Source organism: Glandiceps talaboti, chromosome 3, assembly GCF_964340395.1.
Source record: "Glandiceps talaboti chromosome 3, keGlaTala1.1, whole genome shotgun sequence".
Classification (NCBI taxonomy): Eukaryota; Metazoa; Hemichordata; class Enteropneusta; family Spengelidae; genus Glandiceps; species Glandiceps talaboti.
The window spans coordinates 24,303,582-24,324,706 of record NC_135551.1 but is presented as its reverse complement, the minus strand read 5'-3'; the positions used below and the strand labels follow the sequence as shown (position 1 = coordinate 24,324,706).

At 34.7% G+C, this 21,125-nt stretch overlaps 1 protein-coding gene across 10 annotated transcripts in view; it reads right to left on the bottom strand.

Annotated features, from left to right (window-relative positions):
- The window catches only part of LOC144433454 (phosphatidylinositol-binding clathrin assembly protein LAP-like), a 78,658-nt gene that overhangs the window by 34,551 nt on the left and 22,982 nt on the right, over positions 1 to 21,125 (bottom strand). For 8 of the 10 annotated variants that reach the window (XM_078121776.1, XM_078121773.1, XM_078121781.1 and 5 more), the window contains exons 2-10: positions 13,854 to 13,999; positions 13,501 to 13,576; positions 12,697 to 12,799; positions 12,278 to 12,317; positions 11,442 to 11,498; positions 10,736 to 10,847; positions 9,993 to 10,099; positions 5,795 to 5,836; positions 2,788 to 2,820 (exon numbers count right to left, since the gene is read on the bottom strand). In XM_078121776.1, the coding sequence (XP_077977902.1) occupies positions 2,788 to 2,820; positions 5,795 to 5,836; positions 9,993 to 10,099; positions 10,736 to 10,847; positions 11,442 to 11,498; positions 12,278 to 12,317; positions 12,697 to 12,799; positions 13,501 to 13,576; positions 13,854 to 13,999 (716 nt within the window). The remainder of the gene's footprint in view (positions 1 to 2,787; positions 2,821 to 5,794; positions 5,837 to 9,992; positions 10,100 to 10,735; positions 10,848 to 11,441; positions 11,499 to 12,277; positions 12,318 to 12,696; positions 12,800 to 13,500; positions 13,577 to 13,853; positions 14,000 to 21,125) is intronic. The other 2 variants (XM_078121774.1, XM_078121778.1) reach the window with 2 other exon arrangements.

The window sequence follows — 21,125 nt, the reverse complement described above, 5'->3', positions numbered from 1 at the left end:
GTTGTACTTTAGCATGTAGCTTTAATATGCAACCTAACTTTACCACCCCTCAGACCTTGTGGTATGATCTGCCCCTGTCACTCTCTACAGTAGGGCCAGTCCATTCCACATAAGGGAGGGGGGGAATAAGAATTATGGCATCTATTAGGCCAACTTACTCAACTCTAATGTGTTAGTATGTTTAATAATGTTGTGAGCTTGAAGGAGAGAATTAGAAGCGGTTTTTGCTTTTTTAATAGTGAAAGGATCACACATGTCAAAGTAATGCAAAGCGATATAAAATCACCATACAAACACATAAGATAACTCCATCACAACAACCCCCTTCCTTCCAAACACCCACGGTACACAACTAAATCAGTTGATATTTCAAATGGTCTTATGAATATTTTGGCTTTCACATCTGATATAACACTCAATAGTAGTATTTGTCTGTATCTAACACCACCACCAATGCACTGCAATGGAAATATAGTCTAGCAATAGAAAGATATAACATAAGTACACATTCAATGGCTTGGTACAGTTGACACTTTCATAAACATGGTGTGATTGTCCTATACTTAATCTATGACAGAATCCCATCACACATAAGTCTAAGTGTACCGTACTCGGGGTATTTACACAAGTGATTGTGATGTTCTCTTTGGCCATACATTCACAGGTGTAGCAAGTGAGAGTGTAGCAGAAACACCACAAGTACAGTGCAGATATTCCAAGACTGAAACTGATACTCACTCACATCCTTTTCATTGGGTTTATGTTATTATTACCACATATATTTTACCAAGAACAGCATTTTTTTGTTTAAAAATGCAACTGTTTGTTCTTGTACATAGAATGATTACATGTTCATTTGCATACAGCTATGCAATAATCTTTTACGGACCAATCTATTTGTTTTGAAAATAATGATTTGAATTGATAGCTATATTGTAGACAAGCTCAATAGCCTGTTTACAGAACTAAATGACTGACTCCGATTGTCAAGTCAATGTGGTTTCAAAATACTAAGTTTAATAGGTAGCCACACACCCAAAAAGTTGTTACCAGTGTATCCATATGTTCAATTTACATAATTAAATGTAAATTATCACACTTTCATTAATGCTGACTCCTGTGAACATCACATCTGTACATGTCCATTTACATATTGACTCGTTTGAAAGTTAGTCTGGCGACACATTTTCGTTATGATAACTCTAATGTACATCACATTTGCATATGCTCATTTACATAATGACTCATTTGAATAATCATAATCTAAGACTAGTAGACATCTATACCATTTAGTTGTTTTAATATTCTAACTTAATGTCGACTACTCATTTTCCCACCTGTATATTCACAACAGAAATGACTGTATTGTGTATGAAGTCATCAAGCATATCATTGCAATTATAGAAGTGAATTTGAATTCTAGGACTCTTTCACGCAGTGGGGCTCTAAAACAGCAACTTCTCAAAACTTTTATAGCAGTTATGTAGCTATAGGCATAGCAGTTAAGTATTGATTATTACAGTATCAAAAATAAGCTTTAAAGCAATCATGTGTGTACACATAAAATTCTGCACTGGAATTATTACAAAGCTATATTCTAACTGTACAACACATTTGATACTTACATTCTTGCAATGTTCCTTATGGTGTGGGTAAGACATATAGTCTAATAATTCTGACTGTGCGACCACATGCCAAAACAAATATACAAACAAACCAAATGACATACAGCCCTCGATCACAAAAGGTGATGTCTTACTCAGAGGTTCTTTGAACCACTCTATAACTTTTGGTGGTGTAATAAGAATAAAACAAAACTTTACTTGATGAGTGTAAGTAACTGTAAAACCTGTTTGTCAAGTTGCAGTCTGCCAATGACAATAGCATCTTTGTACATTTTAAAATGAAAGGTTTGTGTACCGAGATTACCTGAATTTAACAATTTCTAAATGACAAAAGACAATACAAGACATGTGGTTGTACACCACTCTTAAATTCATTTATCTTTGATATACTACAAGTAGTGTAAACCAGGTTCAAGCTTTTGAAATCACATGTTCATGTATCTTACGCTTTTGCCCTTGGAGACAGCGCCCTCACGTGTTCACATTGAAAAATTGACAATTCTCATGACATAGCATCTTCCTGTACTCCATGAAATATTTAAGAACTCAACTGTACCAAGTCAATGTTAAGATGAAACCCTTCTAAACCAGACATGGGACAAGGTGTGGTATTAGCACATTACAGCTTTGCTGCTAAGTTTGCATTTGGGGTTAAATCAATGAAAGTAAAGATAGAATGACAGAAAGAAAGAAGAATGACAATGCAGATAAGTCTGAATCAAACAAGAAGTGCTGGCTGACTTTAGTACGGTTAGTGAGTGCTCCCAGTGAGAAGCTGAAAAAATGTGGAAAATTATCCCCCAAAAAAATAATAACGTACAGACCAACATAGTGACTTTTATTGTTTTTATGATCATCAATTTTTATCTTTACTTGTAGAACTTTAGAATCGGTCTAAGAAAGACATAGGAACAAAATCAGGCAGGCAAAAGATTAAAAAGAAAATTCAAGTCATGCCAAATACATATTTTAAGTTTTTAATACTTTTGTTTTCCTGATGCAAAATGGTGACATTACCCTAATTTGATCTTTGCAATTATACTGTATTCATGCATGCTTTAAATTTAAGGGGTAAAGAAATTTATTTTGTAATTTCATTAACGATAACTTTCAAGTCAGGAAGTCACTATGATGTTGTAACGGAGTAAAATGAAACACTCACACCTGGTTGCATGTCTGGTATTGGCTGGATTACCTGTAGTTGTGGAGTAATAAAACAAACAAACAGACACACAAACAGTAACTTTTTACTGTGTTCCCCTACACACATACAGCATATACACCCCATTCGTTAGATTGACATTTAACTATGGCATTGTTCTCCAACACATGCACAGCTATTAATATCAGTGCTCCAACCAACTTCTTGGTATGCAAAGTTAGTGACATATACGTTTCCTTAAATCCTACATCAGCACACAATTTGAAGATTCACTTCAACTTCTTGAAATGCAAAGTTAGCAATATATCCATTTCCTTCCTACACCAACAAACAAAAAGTACACCAGAGATTCATTTCAACTTCTTCATTAGCCATGATTCTTTGGCATAATCACGTGATTCTATGGAAGTCATGTGATTTTGGAGCAGTCATGTGATTCTTGATGCCATCTTTCCATTTACAGAAATATTTTGATGCTTGCAGTTATTCTCATGATGCTAACATTACATTTCTTTGATGGAGTCATATGATTGCGAGTCATGTGATTCTATGCAGCAGTCATATGATTGATAGTCATGTGATTCTATGCAGCAGTCATGTGATTGCTAGCTTTTGATTCTGCACTCATCATGTGATTGCTAGCTGTGTGAGTCATGACTACAGTCACATGATTCGCCACTCATCATGTGATTCTATGCAGTCGTCATGTGATTACTAGTCTTGTGATTTTCCACAGCAGTCATGTTTTTGCTAGTCTTGTGATTCGCCACTAATCATGTGATTGCTACTCGTGATATACAACTGCAGTCATGTAACTCTCAACTGCGCTTTTCTTGAACAAAGTAACAGCAAAGGTTTGTCATGTCAGGGCCACATACAACATTAACTTTTAAATACAAATAAGCCATAAACAGTTAAGACTGGGTAGCTAAGAGTAACAGCAGTAAGCAAGATAGAAAGCAAGAAGACGTTACATTAAAGCACTGACATGTATATTGTGCTGTGAAGGATGTTACACAATGTTCAGACACATATTAACCTATCATTGGTGTTATACTTCAGGTACACTGAAAAATTCATTCGTTTTTAGCACTCCTATAACATTTAGCTAAGTTTGTAACATGTGAATGTAAACAATAATCAGTCCTTCAGTCTACACTTCCGATTGATAAAATACACACTTGCAATCACTGGCATTTTTTTTGGTTTATTTTACAACTCTAGAGGGCATACTTTATCGACAATACATATTTCACCACTTTGGAATACCAAGAAGTTGGGGACAGAGCAAAGACAATATTGAGGCTGACATTACGAGGTAAAAGTTTGGCTTTTCAATATTAGTCCACTTCTGTTAAATTTATTTCGCTTGTCAAATGAAAGAAGAGTGTATAGCTGTATAGTGATAGGGGAATCACAACAGGATCACAACAGAACAAATGTAGGTTTGAAAGTAAAGAGGAATCATGCCACTACAGGAAATAAACTAATTTGTAAACCTTGGGTTTACGAGAGGCATTTCATAATCACATACATTATTATGCACAACTGCAGAGAAACATCGAGCTGAAACTTGTTCCTCATTCATTGTTCAGCAGAGGTTCTCACCATGGACATGCATTGCCTTATGGGAGTCAGCAGACATGGGTGAGTAATTGCAGAACTTGTATATTCATGACTGTCTTTATTTGGCGGTTAAATAAGCACTTCATATAAAACAATCGCATGTAATGTAAATGATACAAAATCATGAAATGACTCTCAAGAAGCCAAAGTTCATGAAAATGCCTTTATTTCCTGGAGTGGTGTTCCCTTTTAAACATCCATACATGCATTAATATTCCTTTACTGGTACAGTTGCTTGTTTGCGGCAAACGTTAAGATTTAATTCTACATCTTTGTTGACATGCTGTTTACATGATCATGATATGAGCATATTTATACTAATGTCAGGATTGAAAATTCTTTACCTTTTTAAACAAATACATTGTTATATTTAGGAAGAATTAACAGGGCTAGTTGCTGCAATGAATGGTATCTCTATTTCATACTCGTCTAGGCTATCCATGGCTTTGAATCTCTTGTGAAGTGAGATCTTACAATTTGAAGCTACACATAGCCACTAGATAAATTTCACACCGAAAGACTTACAAGTTACAATATATGTATTTATTTCGCCTTTCCTCAGTAAGGGTTCATCCAATTCCCCCCAACCCAAACATTTAATTATTAATAAACATCTCAAACTTATTTCTTCCTATAAATGAAGTATTGTATCTCTTTCATGCCCCAAGTTAGGGAGAGAGTTTTGTCTTTAACTTTTTATAATTTATCCATCCAACCATGCATCAGGTGGGACACAATGCTGAATGTTGCATGGAGTAACATATACTAGATACGAATAATTAGTGATGACAAGTTAATTTATTATGAAATATTAACCTTGTGAAAACAGTATGCACCAAGAGAAGTGGTCTGGTATGTGTAAGCTAATATTTGATACATAAATTATGCAAATGTATTCAAATGACAACCCCTTAGAGTCATAAATATTTTTAACATTTTGCTATTAAATGGATGAGTTCCTGGTCCTTCAACTGACTGTAATACTGCTAGCAAAGGAAGAGTGGCAATCTAATCAATCTGACAGTGTTTTTTTTTCACAGAGTTTACTGTATCAACCAAGAACATAATGCAGGACATACAGCTTCAAATTCATGTATATTAATTAGTGTGTTTTGGTATGCATATTGCATGCTAAGGCTCAAAGTATTCAATGGCCTCAAATCTTGCATTGCATGGCTAATTAGAATTCATTTATGACTTGTTATTATACTATAAATGAAGGCAATAGGTAGGCAATAACGATTCCTTATCAATGCAGAATATTCGACGGTCTCAAATCTTGCATTATTTTTTATCTTGACCACTTCTCGCAGGTGTACCTATCATTTCTGTATCATTACTTAAACTGTTAGAGTTCAAAGTTCAAAACTATACCACTCACCTTTGCCAAGTCTGGAATTTCTCCTTTGTCAATTCCTACTTGCTGTAGACGAAACAAATGAATACAGGTTAACATCAAATTTGACACAATCAATCTGGACAAAGAAATTCTGGTGTTATTTCTTGTTCATGGGGGGGGGGGGGGGGGGGTGGGGGTGGCGGGGGGGGGGGGTCTGGTATTTAGGGATAAATAGAAAATGTGTATTATTAATGTCAACTGTTTGAACAAGATACCATGTAGAGTCTGTGATAATACATGTTCTGCATAATTTCAATAGACCTTTTGCAGGTTGTGTATCCTAAATGTACACATTTGAATATTACAGTTCTACATATTTCAATATACTTTTTGCATATCAGGTACCCTAAATCTACAAATTTCAAGACTTTTTGCATGTCATATCTCTAAATCAACATTTTTCAATAGACTTTTTGCATGTATTGCATGTATTACAATAAAGATGCAGTTACTGCATGCATGTACATTGTTAGTGTATGAACAGGACAGGGTCATATTTGCATGTTAATCAGTATATGAATTATGAATCAGTTTCAAAAGCATGAACACCTTTGAAACAAAAACGCAGAAAATACTTCTTGAGTGAAGTCTTAACAAACTATCTAATCTACAGTCAGAAATACATGTAACCCTTGTCTGTTAGGTGCACCATGTGAGGGTGCCCTAACACATTGGCCAACCCCTGTAAGAACAGATCATGGGGTGGAATAACACAACATATCTTACAGTCTAGAATATCTGGGGTAACTACAACCAGTGACAGCCAAGCATTAACAAGTGGAATCTGTTACAAACAGGGAAAGTAAATAAATGAATTGGATTAATAACACTTGGCTCAGTATGTTGGAATGGTTTCACATGGACAGTTTTATTGCCGTTTTACATAACAGCTCACATTCCCAAATGAATTTCGATTTCCTTTGGCATTTCAAGTAGACATAAAGAGGCCAAAAACTGTTCATATCAAACCATGAAATGTAATACAAGTCTCTGTATATAGTTCCTACACGCTGTACCATCAAGCGTTACCCAATTCTCATTTATTTACTTTCCCTGTTTGTAACAAGTTCACTTGTAAATGCTTGCCTGTCACTGGTTGTCATGTTCAGTGGTTATTACATCTGATCTAGAAATACATTGCTGTATTATATCAAACACGACACTGAGGAAAGTTCAAATATACCAGTGTACAAATCCAGGTACATCAACAGTAAATCTAGGGTACAGCACAGCATATGGGTAATGTCTTGGTTATTTGTTAATGGTTCAAGTGTAACTTATCGTATCACAATAGGACTACTGTACTATTTTAGACTTGGAGTACCATAGGTAAGTTACAAAGGCAACATTTGGTCCAAAATACGAAATGGTGTCTATCAATTTGACCAAGTAAATTGCTGTTTTAATACTTTCTTTTACAGGTTTCTGTACAATTAATGACGTTTGTAACCGTCATAAACTTTGAGTGTTCGACACAATTGTATAGAAAGCCTCCATACTAGGCCGAATGGGTGACCTGACCTTGCAAGCATTTTCTCCACATAGCCTGCAACCTCCACAATGAAAATCCAGTTGCTTGCATGGATATCATCTGCATAACCTGATTGGCCGAATAAGTCACATGATGCTTATATCAAATTACTGCGTTTCCATACTGTTACTGCAGACTATGTTAAGAGATTGTATGCTGGGTCAACCATCCAGCACGTTATGAAGGCTACACTATAGATGGATGAAACATCAATTTTCCTTGGCCTATAGACACCATAATATCTAAACATATGTCTCCATTTGGTGAGGCACACAATAATATGACCAACACTTGTAACACTTGTCATAACCAAATGACACTGTACTTATATACATACATACAAACAACTATTCACACACACTTCAGACTAAGGCTGCATGCATATCACTATCTGCTTATACAAACACTGGTTTCCATGTAAAACTACACAATGCCTATGCCCTACTTACCGGTAGCTGTATGTATTTAGAAGAACAAAGGGTTTTGGAGAAAAATTTGAATAAATTTTGTCAAACTTTGTTTTGTCTACATTTTTATGATGTCTGTTCACTTTTTTGGGGCATCTTTGGAATACATACGGGTGCACTGTCTACATATACAAGGACTGAAAAACTCTTGAACATATTTTTTTGAAGACGAAATTCAATAATTATCAAAGAAGCACTAAAGTGCATAATAACTCTACTTGCCGATTTCTGAAAGTAATAAAATTATACAGTTCACAAGAAATACGATTTCACGTTTCTGAGATGTAATATTAAATCTAACTGCACACATTTCTCTTAGTGATGATTGCGCAATGTCATACAAGCTCAATGAGCGAACTTCGTTCATTTAGGAGGGAGGGGGTCTGGTGTCAATGTGATTGCTGAACTTCATTTTCACACTTCTAACCCAAATTTCGATGGAAATCTTTCATTCCTTCAATGATAACAGCTGTTGTATTTTCTACTGAGATGTTGACATCATAAGTTGATAAAAATTTACTTCTAAAATATCAGATATGGTACTGGGTTTACGGTAGTTTTTTAATGTGTTTACAATCGTCTTTTTACATTTCATTGATCATGGTGTGACCGCTACAGTTTTCATCATAGTTTGACCTCATTTGTTGAGATTGTGAGACATTGTACGATCGTCCCTTAACAAATCAATCTTTACCCATTTTCATGTTAACAATATAAAGATTTACAAAATGGAAATACTCAGTCATTGTCATTAAAATATAAAAGGTAAACTGTGCACTTAGTGTAACATGCAAAGTCTTAGAGCACTTCCACTATACAAAGTCTTAGAGCACTGCCACTATGCAAAGTCTTAGAGCATTCACACATTGAAAATGGAATACAAAGGTTATGATGTACAAACAGTTCAACTTAGTAGCTTTCTTTCACTCTGTCCTGGTTTACAATACAATTCAATATGACAAATTCTATAGCCACAGCTGACTTCTAGGTGGTGGTATGATGAGCTGATCATAGATGTTGGGTAGTTCAATTATATTATATTATTATATTGTGTGTCATATTGCATCTTTGTAAGTTAAGCTTATGAATGGTTTTAGTCAAGATGAAACTGGTTTCAGAGGAGTCGATAATATCAACCCTGACAACTAAAAAGATCATCAACAAAAACAACTTGCGGCAATGACATTGTAATAACGGTATATGTCTATGTGAAAGCTATCATTTGTTTCCATATTTCATACAATACAATGCAATAAACTGGTAGCAATCAACCCTGTCAAAAGACAGCATTATTACAATGGATCTTTTGACCAGCAGTCCTACAAGTGTACCGATCTGTAATAGGCCATATTCCAGTTAGTGGAGAAATAAATGATTATATGTTTGGCCAGTAAGGGGATGATGTTCCACCACAGGGAGCAGTGAGCATGTAATTGATTGATCGATTGAATGACCGATATATTGATTATTTGATTGAATGGTTGATTGAATAATTAATTTTTGTGGTCAAATATAACTAATTTTTTCTGTGATATTGATCAATTGATTGATTTTTGTGGTGATATAAAACTTTTTTCCTTTCCTTCCCTGGCTAGTTTTTTCTCTGTAATTCATTCTTTACTGACTGAATGAAGACATCTTGTCCATTCTTCTCCTCCTCGTATCTAATCTATAACACCCCTAATCTTATAATTACTAGGAGGATTGGTTACCATGACAATTTGCTTTATCTCTGATCTTCTGGGAGATTATCATACCAAACAAAGAGCAGATTTTGATGGGAATCATTCAGTACTATGTTACACTTTGAAAATCAACCTTTCAAACATTTCATGGTCAATGTAGAGAACAATTCTTGGTTAATTCAAATAGTTCTGATCCTTAGTTTTCAATTGTTTAAGTTTTAGGTATAAATGAATCTAATTTAAAGCTATTTTGTGTATACCTTCTAAGAACCGTCATGCACTTGGCATAATGGTGAATATTTTAATCATCATTCTCCCAAATCTGGGGCACACTAACATGATGTTGCTTTTGAAAATGACTATGGTGGGTTAGCAGAATATAGCGTATTGTGAAGTCATATATAATCATACACATTGGTATATTGTCACCATACATTCTTAATGTCAAGGAATCATAGTCACATAATTATTATTGTTTTTCTAGCTATAATACCTACCTCAGCAACTTTCAGGAATTCTGACATTCTTTCCATTCGGATCAAAAACTTCTTGTAAATGTCCAGGCCTTCTTTGCACTGCTTCTTGGCCATATCAAAATATTTTTCTATTATGAAAGTGTTATAAAATCAGAGCATAAATATAAGTAGATCACATGGTGTTGTGGTTATACTTGTCAGAGTAAACACACACACACACACACACACACACACACACACACACACACACACACACACACACACACACACATACACATACACACATACATGCATACACACACACTTACTATAAATACATTGTGCACATACATGCATACACACATGTACATAATACTTTTACATGTCATTTTCCTTTCCTCTCCTCAATATCCATCCATCCATGCATCCATCCATCTATCTATCCATTTGCACACACAACACACTTACACATACATCTAGCAACATATACAGACATCCCACTGATGCAGACATAAGCATCCCCACACTCAAAGTAAATGCAGGCCCTTAATTAACACCACAAAGAACACATTGACTTCATACTCTTTGATTACATGTAATAGTACAGTGTGCTATTCTCAGGCTGTGATGAATAGTTGATAATACAGAATATCCCTGACACCACGTGACAGTCCCTTCTGCTCTGTTCCAGCCTAACATAGTCATTTACTTATGACTACCAACACATTCCCACACAGTATGACTGCTGTCTGATCCACAGAATTGCAAATATATTGTATACTCACCGAGTAGATTAATAATGCCGTCATTGTAACAAGCAAAAAGTCTAATGCTATCTTTGAAGAGGAGAAGAAAAGCACTGTTTATGACACCATTGGTTAATTCATTTGTGGAACACTGAAACAAATCAAAATATTCAAGTATTTGTTAATTCACCCATCACATGACATGCGAAAGCAAGACACTAAATGTATATATTTCATTCTATCAACTAGTACATATAATAGATGAAGGCTGTATTTCTTATGATGCATTTAAATCATCATTCATACACTTAAGTTAAAGTCAAATCAAAACTTTCCAGGAGCTTTTTTTATCAGTTTTGCAGTCCTAAGTATTCAGATCAACTTTGGTTTTTTTCCAAGTGTAAACCAGAAAATTACATTTTATTTGTCAACATACCTACTTTTAAATACATGTTTATTTCCTATCTAATCAACACTTGATGACAGTAACATCGATCAATCAGTTAATTTATTTTCAAGGAGTTTCTAGGAGTCAATCACTTCCATGAGTCCTTTGACATTTCAGGAGTTTCTCTGCATATAGGAAGTGATTAACATAAACATTTTCACACTACATGCTAGGTTTTTAGGGTCTTTTCAGGATCTGGTAGCTTTTTAGAAAGTGGAAATTCTTTGGAAATGGAATCCTCACTACCGTACATCAAAAAGGATAATATGGGTAACAGTGACACAAAGTTATACTCACTTCAAAGTCTAGTAGAGCATCCAATTGGACTTGTATAACTGGTATTGTCTGCAACAGCTGTATTGCAATATAGAGAGAAACTTATATAGTTACTTACGGAAGAAAACATGGCATGTGAAAGGGCATTATTTTTTTCTCAAAAAGGTGTGGTCAGATTCAAGAAATATAGTCAGGCAGGTCATGAAACACAGAAGTACAGCGTAGCTGCTTTAACCTACACTATATATGTTTGCATTGATTCCATTGTTTGTCTAATAGTAATAATTACACCATATATATGGTTTCTTTTCTCCTCTTCAAGGTTATGTCTTGGTAGTTCTCTTTTATGAGGACCTGGTTGTCCTGAAAAGAGCTGTATGGTTTTATTCATCTTTATTCAGATAGGTTTCTTAAAGCATATTATTTAATTTAGTGTTTCTCTCCCAAGAAGTCTAGTGAGGGCAGCTTTTCCTCATGCTATGGGTTCAGTGTTAGTGCAGGAAGAGACTGGAGTGACCAGGGAAAACCTACATTGTTGAGTAGAGTCAACCTGAACGACATTCTTTTTTTATTTAATTAATCAAAATCAATCAAACCCAAACAAGGGCTCAAACCCTGCAGAGTGGGAAGAGGCAAGTGGTTTAACCATCTTTTTCATTCTAAGTCACAACAACTCACATCGATGTCACTCATTCTGCGTGTTTTTTTTTAAATATGAGTTGAAATGTACCAAATCACCATGATTATTTTTTCTCAATTTTTCATAAATTATGCTTACATAAGTATAATTATTTGTTAATATTTTCTTTGGTTGAATGAGGAAAAATATTGGGGAATAATATGTATAATTATCTTACCTTCTCTGATCCCATTGTTCTAAGAAGTCCATCCTCTTTCCTACAATAGATAAATTACAAGTATAAGAACTAATTGTAAAGCACTTACAAATGTATCCCTTTCATGTGTATATAAGGCTAAATATGTACATTCTAAAATTCAGGACCATTGTATAGTCACTGATTTCACTCCTAGACATGGGTAGATATTTGAAGTGCAATTAATTAACTACTGTATATTGTACTGTCTACATATAAGGCTGTTAGCAGCGTTGGCAAAGTCTGGCAATCTGCTTCTAACACAAACATGGAAAGGAGTCGCTGACCAAAATGACTTTTGTGCCATGGACAAGCTATGATGGTACAAATTACTTGCAAAAGTCATGAACAACATTTTTGAAATATCAATCATGTTTTTTAAAAATGAAAAGTAAACTTACCCTCTTTTTGCTCGACAGAAGTCAAATGCTACTGATCTGTAGGAGGCGGCTTTCTCATTAAGATATTTAGAATAGCGACGAATATATGTTGACATATCATAACCTATAGTAGCAATGAAATGAAATGAAATTGTAGATTTAATACACAAATATCCTTTGTCCTGTAATGGGGTCCACCACTCATGGAAATAAAGGCAATTTCATAAAACTTAGTGTTCTGGAAAGTCATTCCATGATTTATTTATTTATTTATTTATTTATTTATTTATAAACTTTATTTAAAAAGGGTAGCCCAATTGACCAAGGCCAATCTCCCCTGGGGGCCCTCTAAATATAAATAGTACAAAACAAAAGAGACAAATACAAACTGTACAATTTGGACATACAATACAATATTATTACATTATTCAACATTACACGCAATTTCAGGGAAACATCACGTTGAAGTTGTCACACATTTGGGAATCTTTGCTGTGGGCCACATTGCATCATGGGAGTCAGCAGAAATATATATGCAATGGTTGAACAATGAATATTTATGAAGTTTACATAGAAGGTAGCAAGCAATTAGGAGTTATTAGGACAAGACAATTACAGCATAATTCACTGATTGTGTTCTCATTGTGTTATGATTTTTTTTTGATGATAGTTGATAGTGAAAGGGATACAGTTTTAGTGATTATTTGTGTGTGTGTGTGTGTGTGTGTGTGTGTGTGTGTGTGTGTGTGTGTGTGTGTGTGTGTGTGTTTGTGTGAGAGAAACACTCAATGTTATTCCACTTAATTCCCAGGAAGATTAAATTACCTTGCGTACCAGTCTTATCAAGAAAACTTGACAAATTGAATAAATGATTCCTGGCGGCCAGGTTCTGTACAAATCGCTGTAAAAGAAGAACAAGATAATGGTATATTAAACACAGAGTAATAACATTATTACATAAATGACAAACATTTTGTTTTCACGTAACTACATGTATATTTGTGTACATCCACTACTACCACGCTGAGCTGCATCAGCGCCCTCACATGGGCAAGGGCCCAGTGCCTTTGTTTTTTGAAAAGCTACTGTTTAACACCCAGCCTCACCTTTCTGATCACAGATCCGAGGTCTTGTTATAAGACTACTGAAACACAAACTATATGAAAGTTGTGACTTACTTCATTGCCGTACACCATAAGATGATGAGATGTGATTAGTGCTTTGAATACAACCACCCAATTTGTACTTGTAGCGGTTCTCTCAACCAGTAAATCTCCTAACTGTAGAATGTTCACGTTTGGCTCATTGGTACACTGAAGTAAATCTGTAACATACAAAGACAAATTTTTGTCAAAACAAGTTTCATGTAGCCCAGAGACTTTCCTGGTGTTACTACATGTACCTCAAGAAGCTCTCTGCACAAAGCCCAGAGACTTGCCTAGTGTTACTATCTCAAGAAGCTCTCTACACCAAGCCAACAGGCTTGTCTTGGTGTCACTATCTCAAGAAGCTCTCTACACCAAGCCAACAGACTTGTCTTGGTGTCACTATCTCAAGAAGCTCTCTACACCAAGCCAACAGACTTGTCTTGGTGTCACTATCTCAAGAAGCTCTCTACACCAAGCCAACAGACTTGTCTTGGTGTCACTATCTCAAGAACTCTCTACATCAAGCCAAGGTTTATGCCCTTGGAAGCACAGACATCTGTTTTGAATTTGAAATTACTACCAACAGCTCTCCTAAAATCTAAGTGGCTCTTAATTATATATAACTTAAGGGACCTTGTAACTATGAGTCAAATACCAGTATTGACAAAACCCTAGGTCACAATTATTTTCCAAGATGGATGAAGAAAAATATTGCAGAATAATACAATTATCCCCATGTAAGCTTGTACACATGTATATTGTATTGAATTCAACATTTTCTGTTTCAATGTGTACAACTTGGCTAGCGCAATATACATGTAGTACATGATATGTATTTGCCACAGACAGAAATGTATCAATTGTCCGTTAGTAAAAGAACTGCAAAACAATGGTGTCAAAACATAAAAGTGAAAGCTGCTCACACATCCTTCCTATAATAAATTGACTACACAGCATAAAAAGTATGGTGACGCCATTCCTTATCCTATGTTACAGAAGACTGAATACTAATTACATTCCATCAAAAAAACGTCTGGGATAGCTACATGTACAATGTATTAGGGAACAGATTTTTTGTACAGTGGTGACTAAAGTTAAACAAGGGTTTGATTGTACTTGAATGTACATTTGTAAAGCATGGGTGTACATGATGTGTATGTGATGAGGGCCGAATGGTTAGAGTGATCATCTTGGAATCTGCAGGTTGCAGGTTCAAGCCCTGCTGTTTGTTTCTGAATGGCTAAAGTCCTTGGGCAAGATTAGAACCACGAATGTGCCCCAGACAACCAAGCTGTATAATTGGGGACCTGGTAGGATAGAGGTTGCAATGTGAATGATTTAATCCTATGTGCTAATAGAGGCTGCAGTGGATTGTATGAGGGAGGAATAAAGGTCCATTGTGCCACTAAAGATCTGTGCCAGGGGTAAAAATTGGAAAGCGCTATATAAAACACCAACATTATTATTCATTATGTGTGTGTGTGTGTGTGTGTGTGTGTGAACTATACAAAATGTACTTGCATTGAGACATATCTGATATCTGAAACCTAGATACAGGAAGCTGGTCACACATGTATTATAGTGTAAGTGTGCACAACAATGTATGCACTGTAAATGTAATACAATATTACACTATATTGCTGTTGATGTGTGTTACAGTGTATTGGTTTTATTTTTTCCCCTTTGTACGTTTAATGGCTTCTATTCAACAAATTACACAGAAAAGTAGAAGTTATCAGTATCCCCTTTATTTTGATGAATTTTATCTCAGAATATATGCTCTGGTTTGCGAGAATGCATAAGAATATGATCACTGCTGTAAGTCTGTCTATTTTACATGTACATGTACATTACCTATTCCGACAGATTCATTTCAATTCATCTCAACTCTATATGACGTCAAACGTGTACATTGACCTCACATTCATGGTTTAGCTAAGATTAGCATTACATGTACCAGTATCTGGTTAGTTTAAATATACGGTTTTCACTTAGTATGTAATATATACATTTACATAACATCACACACATGGTTGCCTTTTCAGTGACGACTTCATTTCAATGGTACACTGTAATATCAATGAATCGTTTTAATTCCTTCAGATTTCAAGATTACCTTTATCTTTTCTGGGTTTTTTTTTTCATTTCATAGTGAAAAGTTATATGGTTGACAATTCTGTTATCATTTCATTTCACAAAACATACTGTAATATCTAATTCTAAGTTAACATCCGTAAAATCTTTCTATTTTCTTGGAATTCACAATTACCTTTATCTTTTCTAGGTTTGTTTTCATTTCATTACATACAATTAAATAACACATTGTTGACAATTTAGTTACGATCTAATTTCATTTCACAAATATATATTGTACTGTAATATCTAACATCCATAAATGTTCTATTTCGTTGGAATTCAAGAATACCATTATCTTTTGTTGAATTTGTTTTCATTTCACAGTATATAAATTATAAATACCATACTTGGCAATTCTGTTAGGACTTCATTTCACAGACATGCTATAATAGCTAACATCTGTAAATCATTTTATTTTGTTGGACTTCAAGATTACACTGTACCCGGACTTTTCTGCCAGTTGTTTCGTTTCACTGCACACAAATCATAAAATAACACATGGTTGGCAATTCTGTTATAGGACTTCATTTCACAGACATGCTATAATAGCTAACATCCATAAATCATTTTATTTTGTTGGAATTCAAGATTACCTCACCCTACACCTTTCCTGGCTTTGGTTCCGTTTCAACAATAATCCAGAACTACAAGATGTAGTCTATGCCATATTTGAAATGTGCATCATCTATCACGAGATGGTATGAATTTCACTCTACACGCACATACAGGAGAATGACTTCTACTTTTACATGTAAAGTGATATCAGTGTTTTCAATGGCCACAAAATTTGGTAAAAATAACAAGAATATAGCATTATTTTCAAATATACTAACAGTAACACAATTACATCAGCTTTCAACACAGTCTTTTGATGGCATAAATCTAATCTCTGAGGGATTTTGCTTTCTAAGAAATCAGCATGAAAAATATATAATTCTAAATTATTAAGCATTCCCATAAATATCATGAATTTAAAAGTCAGATGGGATATGATGATCATGGGATAGAAAGACATTTCATTTATCTACATGTATGGTTTGTACACATATTTATTTTGCAGAATATAAGTGATTCAATTTCCAAGATTTTTTTTACCAGAGTTCCTTTCAATAAATATGGCTAAATATCAGGGAAACAATGTATATATAATAATATAGACATGTACATTTTTTGTATAATTATAAGGACACATCTTGTTTTCCCCTTGCAAGAATATTATACTGTACATGGACATGGTCACGTTATTTTACTGTTCTACACTCCATAGTTCCCCAAGGCCTTCATAGATTACGGTAAGGGCTAAATTAACATAACAATGTGTCTGTTTGTTATGCTAATTTCATGTGACTCTACCATTATCTTTGGGAGAGAACAGTATAGTGTTGAAATGTGCCCTCATGTGAGTCATCAATTTTATGATTCACCACTGACTCTAGAGACAAGACATTGCTATACATACATCGTACATCAACATTTAACATTCATTTATTACCCCTTTCGTGTGATTCAACCGATAGATGCATTTTCTTTTATACTGATTGAAGCACTTTATATGAACTCTGTGGCAACACCAGGGTTCCAAACCAGTGTTTTGTTGAAAACAGTAAGTAGGCAAAATCCATTCAAGTTCCTAACTATTTAACCGGGGTTCCCCACCAGTCTTTTTTGTTGAAATCAGTACATGTAGGTAGATAGATAGGTAAAATCTATTTTACCAAGATGTCCATTGAATGATTGAATTAAATAGAATCATTACAAACCCAACATACTGACATGCAAGTATTGGCCACGATGAACACAATTTTGCTAAAGGCAGTCAAATTACAAATGTAGGTAAAAGGCTTCCCAAGTCATTTTACCACCTACAATGTAGTCATGCTAGTGGTAAGCTGTAACTATTCAATTTGTCATTCTGATGAGGATCATGAGTTGACCTAGACAGATTGAAAGCTCACTGCAAAAAAGACTTTGAACTGTTTGTGCATTACAACATGCGTAAGTTATATTACCAGGGTTTCCACACAAAATCCTGATAGCTTGCATAGGAAATCATCCCAACTTTAGCAAAAATAGCATTATGACATACAAGTACTGGCTATGATGAACACATGATTACAAATGTACATCACCAGCCTGGATCCCGTTTAGACTCTCAGCTTGAAAAAAACAGACCCTATTTTAGGCCAAAGGGCTAGAAAACGCACCCCAAAGGATGGCACATATACGTATAATAGTCAAATAAGGGGAGTAGCCTCCCCGGGATCACAGCATATGATCCATCACCCATACATTCAATAACTGTATCACTGAATACTACTCATCACAGGATTTCAAATTCCAATTAATAATAAATAGATCATACGTAAATCTATTGTCCACAAGCTTCATCAATTCTTATCCCTGTCATAAGTTTGTCCACATCTGTGATGCAATTAAGAAGACATATACAATATTAAATTATTCACAAATATACAAACTAAATTACAAATAACACAAAAGCGATATCACACAGAACGACCGTTTCTGACTTGGAAAACCACTCAAAAAATATTTGACATCTCTTTAGTATTTCTCCTTCAGGCCATCTCAGTTTGAAACCCATTTCCCTAACAATAAGATGCATTATTACAATGCATGTACACTGTTATATACTTTTTTTTTAGTATACTGTGGGAAATTCCCGTGAGAACTCAGGCAACCACAGAGAAAAGTAGACATTCACATTAATCACATTACAATCAAATTACTGTGTATATCGAAGAGTTGAGTAAAATACTTGCATACATTTGACTATACAACAATAAATAACAGTGGAAAAATAATATATTTACAGATGAGCTGACAAGTCCAGAAAGCCTGGGAATATTTTCATTTTTATCATAAAATATGATTTTGGTATTTCAAACAACATAACAAAAGAATGTATTCATAATTTCATATGCAAATAAAATTAATAAACTTTGACGAAGTCTTGTAGAGAACACCACTGTAAATATTCCTTTTGACTGGGTGAGTAAAATCAGTAATCTAAAATGACGACACAGACCTACTTTATGAGGAAGAAAGAAAGCTCCTTTTATCGCAGGAATGGAATCTAGCATACAATATAACTGACTCAATCACCAAGATCACTTAATGGGAAGGATTTGTGATGACTATCGCATCCCAAGATAGTTAGACCTAATGGAAATAGACTGCATTGAAAGGTCACAAAGGACAAACTATGTTTCTCGTCATATGCAATTATATATGGACTCGCTAACATAATAAATTTACTATCGTGCAATGATTGTGGACAATTTTGAGATGAGCTGTACTATCGTGCTATTATTGTGGACAATTTTGAGATGAGCTGTACTATCGTGCTATGATTGTGGTCAATTTTGAGATGAGCTGTACTACTGTGCTATGATTGTGGTCAATTTTGAGATGAGCTGTACTATTGTACTATGATTGTGGACAATTTTGAGGTGAGCTGTACTATTGTGCTATGACTGTAGACAATTTTGAGATGAGCTGTACTACCGTGCTATGATTGTGGTCAATTTTGAGATGAGCTGTACTAACGTGCTATGATTGTGGTCAATTTTGAGATGAGCTGTACTACTGTGCTATGATTGGTGTCAATTTTGAGATGAGCTGTACTACTGTGCTATGATTGTGGATAATTTCACAATGAGCTGTACTATCGTGCTATGATTGTGGACAATTTTGAGATGAGCTGTACTGTCGTGCTATGATTGGTGTCAATTTTGAGATGAGCTGTACTATCGTGCTATGATTGTGGACAATTTTGAGATGAGCTGTACTATTGTGCTATGATTGTGGTCAATTTCATGATGAGCTGTACTATTGTGCTATGGTTGTGGTCAATCTTGAGCTGAACTGTACTATCGTGCTATGATTGTGGACAATTTTGAGATGAGCTGTACTATTGTGCTATGGTTGTGGTCAATCTTGAAATGAGCTGTACTACCGTGCTATGATTGTGGACAATTTTGAGATGAGCTGTACTACCGTGCTATGATTGTGGTCAATTTTGAGATGAGCTGTACTACCGTGCTATGATTGTGGTCAATTTTGAGATGAGCTGTACTACCGTGCTATGATTGTGATCAATTTCATGATGAGCTGTACTATTGTGCTATGATTGGTGTCAATTTTGAGATGAGCTGTATTATTGTGCTATGATTGTGTTCAATCTTACACTGAGCCATATTATCACTCAATAATTACAGTTAAATTTTAAGACTAATGAAAAACAATCTTGAAATGTTGATATTTGATGAATAAACTTATAAATAATGCAACATTTTCTATATTGAAGTCAAAACAATACCCTTTTCCAATATCATTTTATTTTGAATATGGCAAGTTGAAAAGTATAATTCACTATTAAAGATTAAATTAATCTCAATGCTTCAATATCCCTTTTTCTCCCAACTTGCACATGCACTTAGTTGCATACAAATACATACCCGCTAGGGAGAAAGAGGATTAATTTCCATTTATTGCCATTACTACAAACATTTTTTTTTTAGCTCAGAGAGTTATTACTGTTAGCTGTTAACACTAAAGATACATGTATGTAATATAAGACAATGACACGTTTCTGGGCCAAACATTTTTATTCTCAAATTATGATGAAGTATGCAGATAACAAACTTCTTATTTTCCTCACCTCTTGCCATTCTTGGAATTCAAAGAAATGGCATTGATCGATTCAAGATAAATAATTTGGCTAAAATTGGACATGTTTGTGAAAATTTCATCAAATATGATATCAGGTCGGTCCCCTGTTTTCTGTCATTCACGTACATTGGGTAAGACCGAGAAGCTGTTCGTAACAATACAACTTATAAACTGGTCTGAAATAACTTGGTGTACATCTACGTTTGCATGTATATGTAATGTAAATCCTATCAGACTTTACCATAATATTTGTCTACAGCCGCTGCGTTTGTAAACATTTGGAATTCTTCTATTTCAATTTGAAGAGTACTTGAAGTCACAATTATTTTAAGAGGGGTGGTAGACATGTTTTTGTGTGTATTTTTACCTACGGGGTGTTTATGAACGTTTTTGCATTCTTTTCTTTGCTCCGAAATAAAGTTTAATAATAATAACAAGTTTGGAAAAGAGGTCCACATCAAGGTCATGGTGATT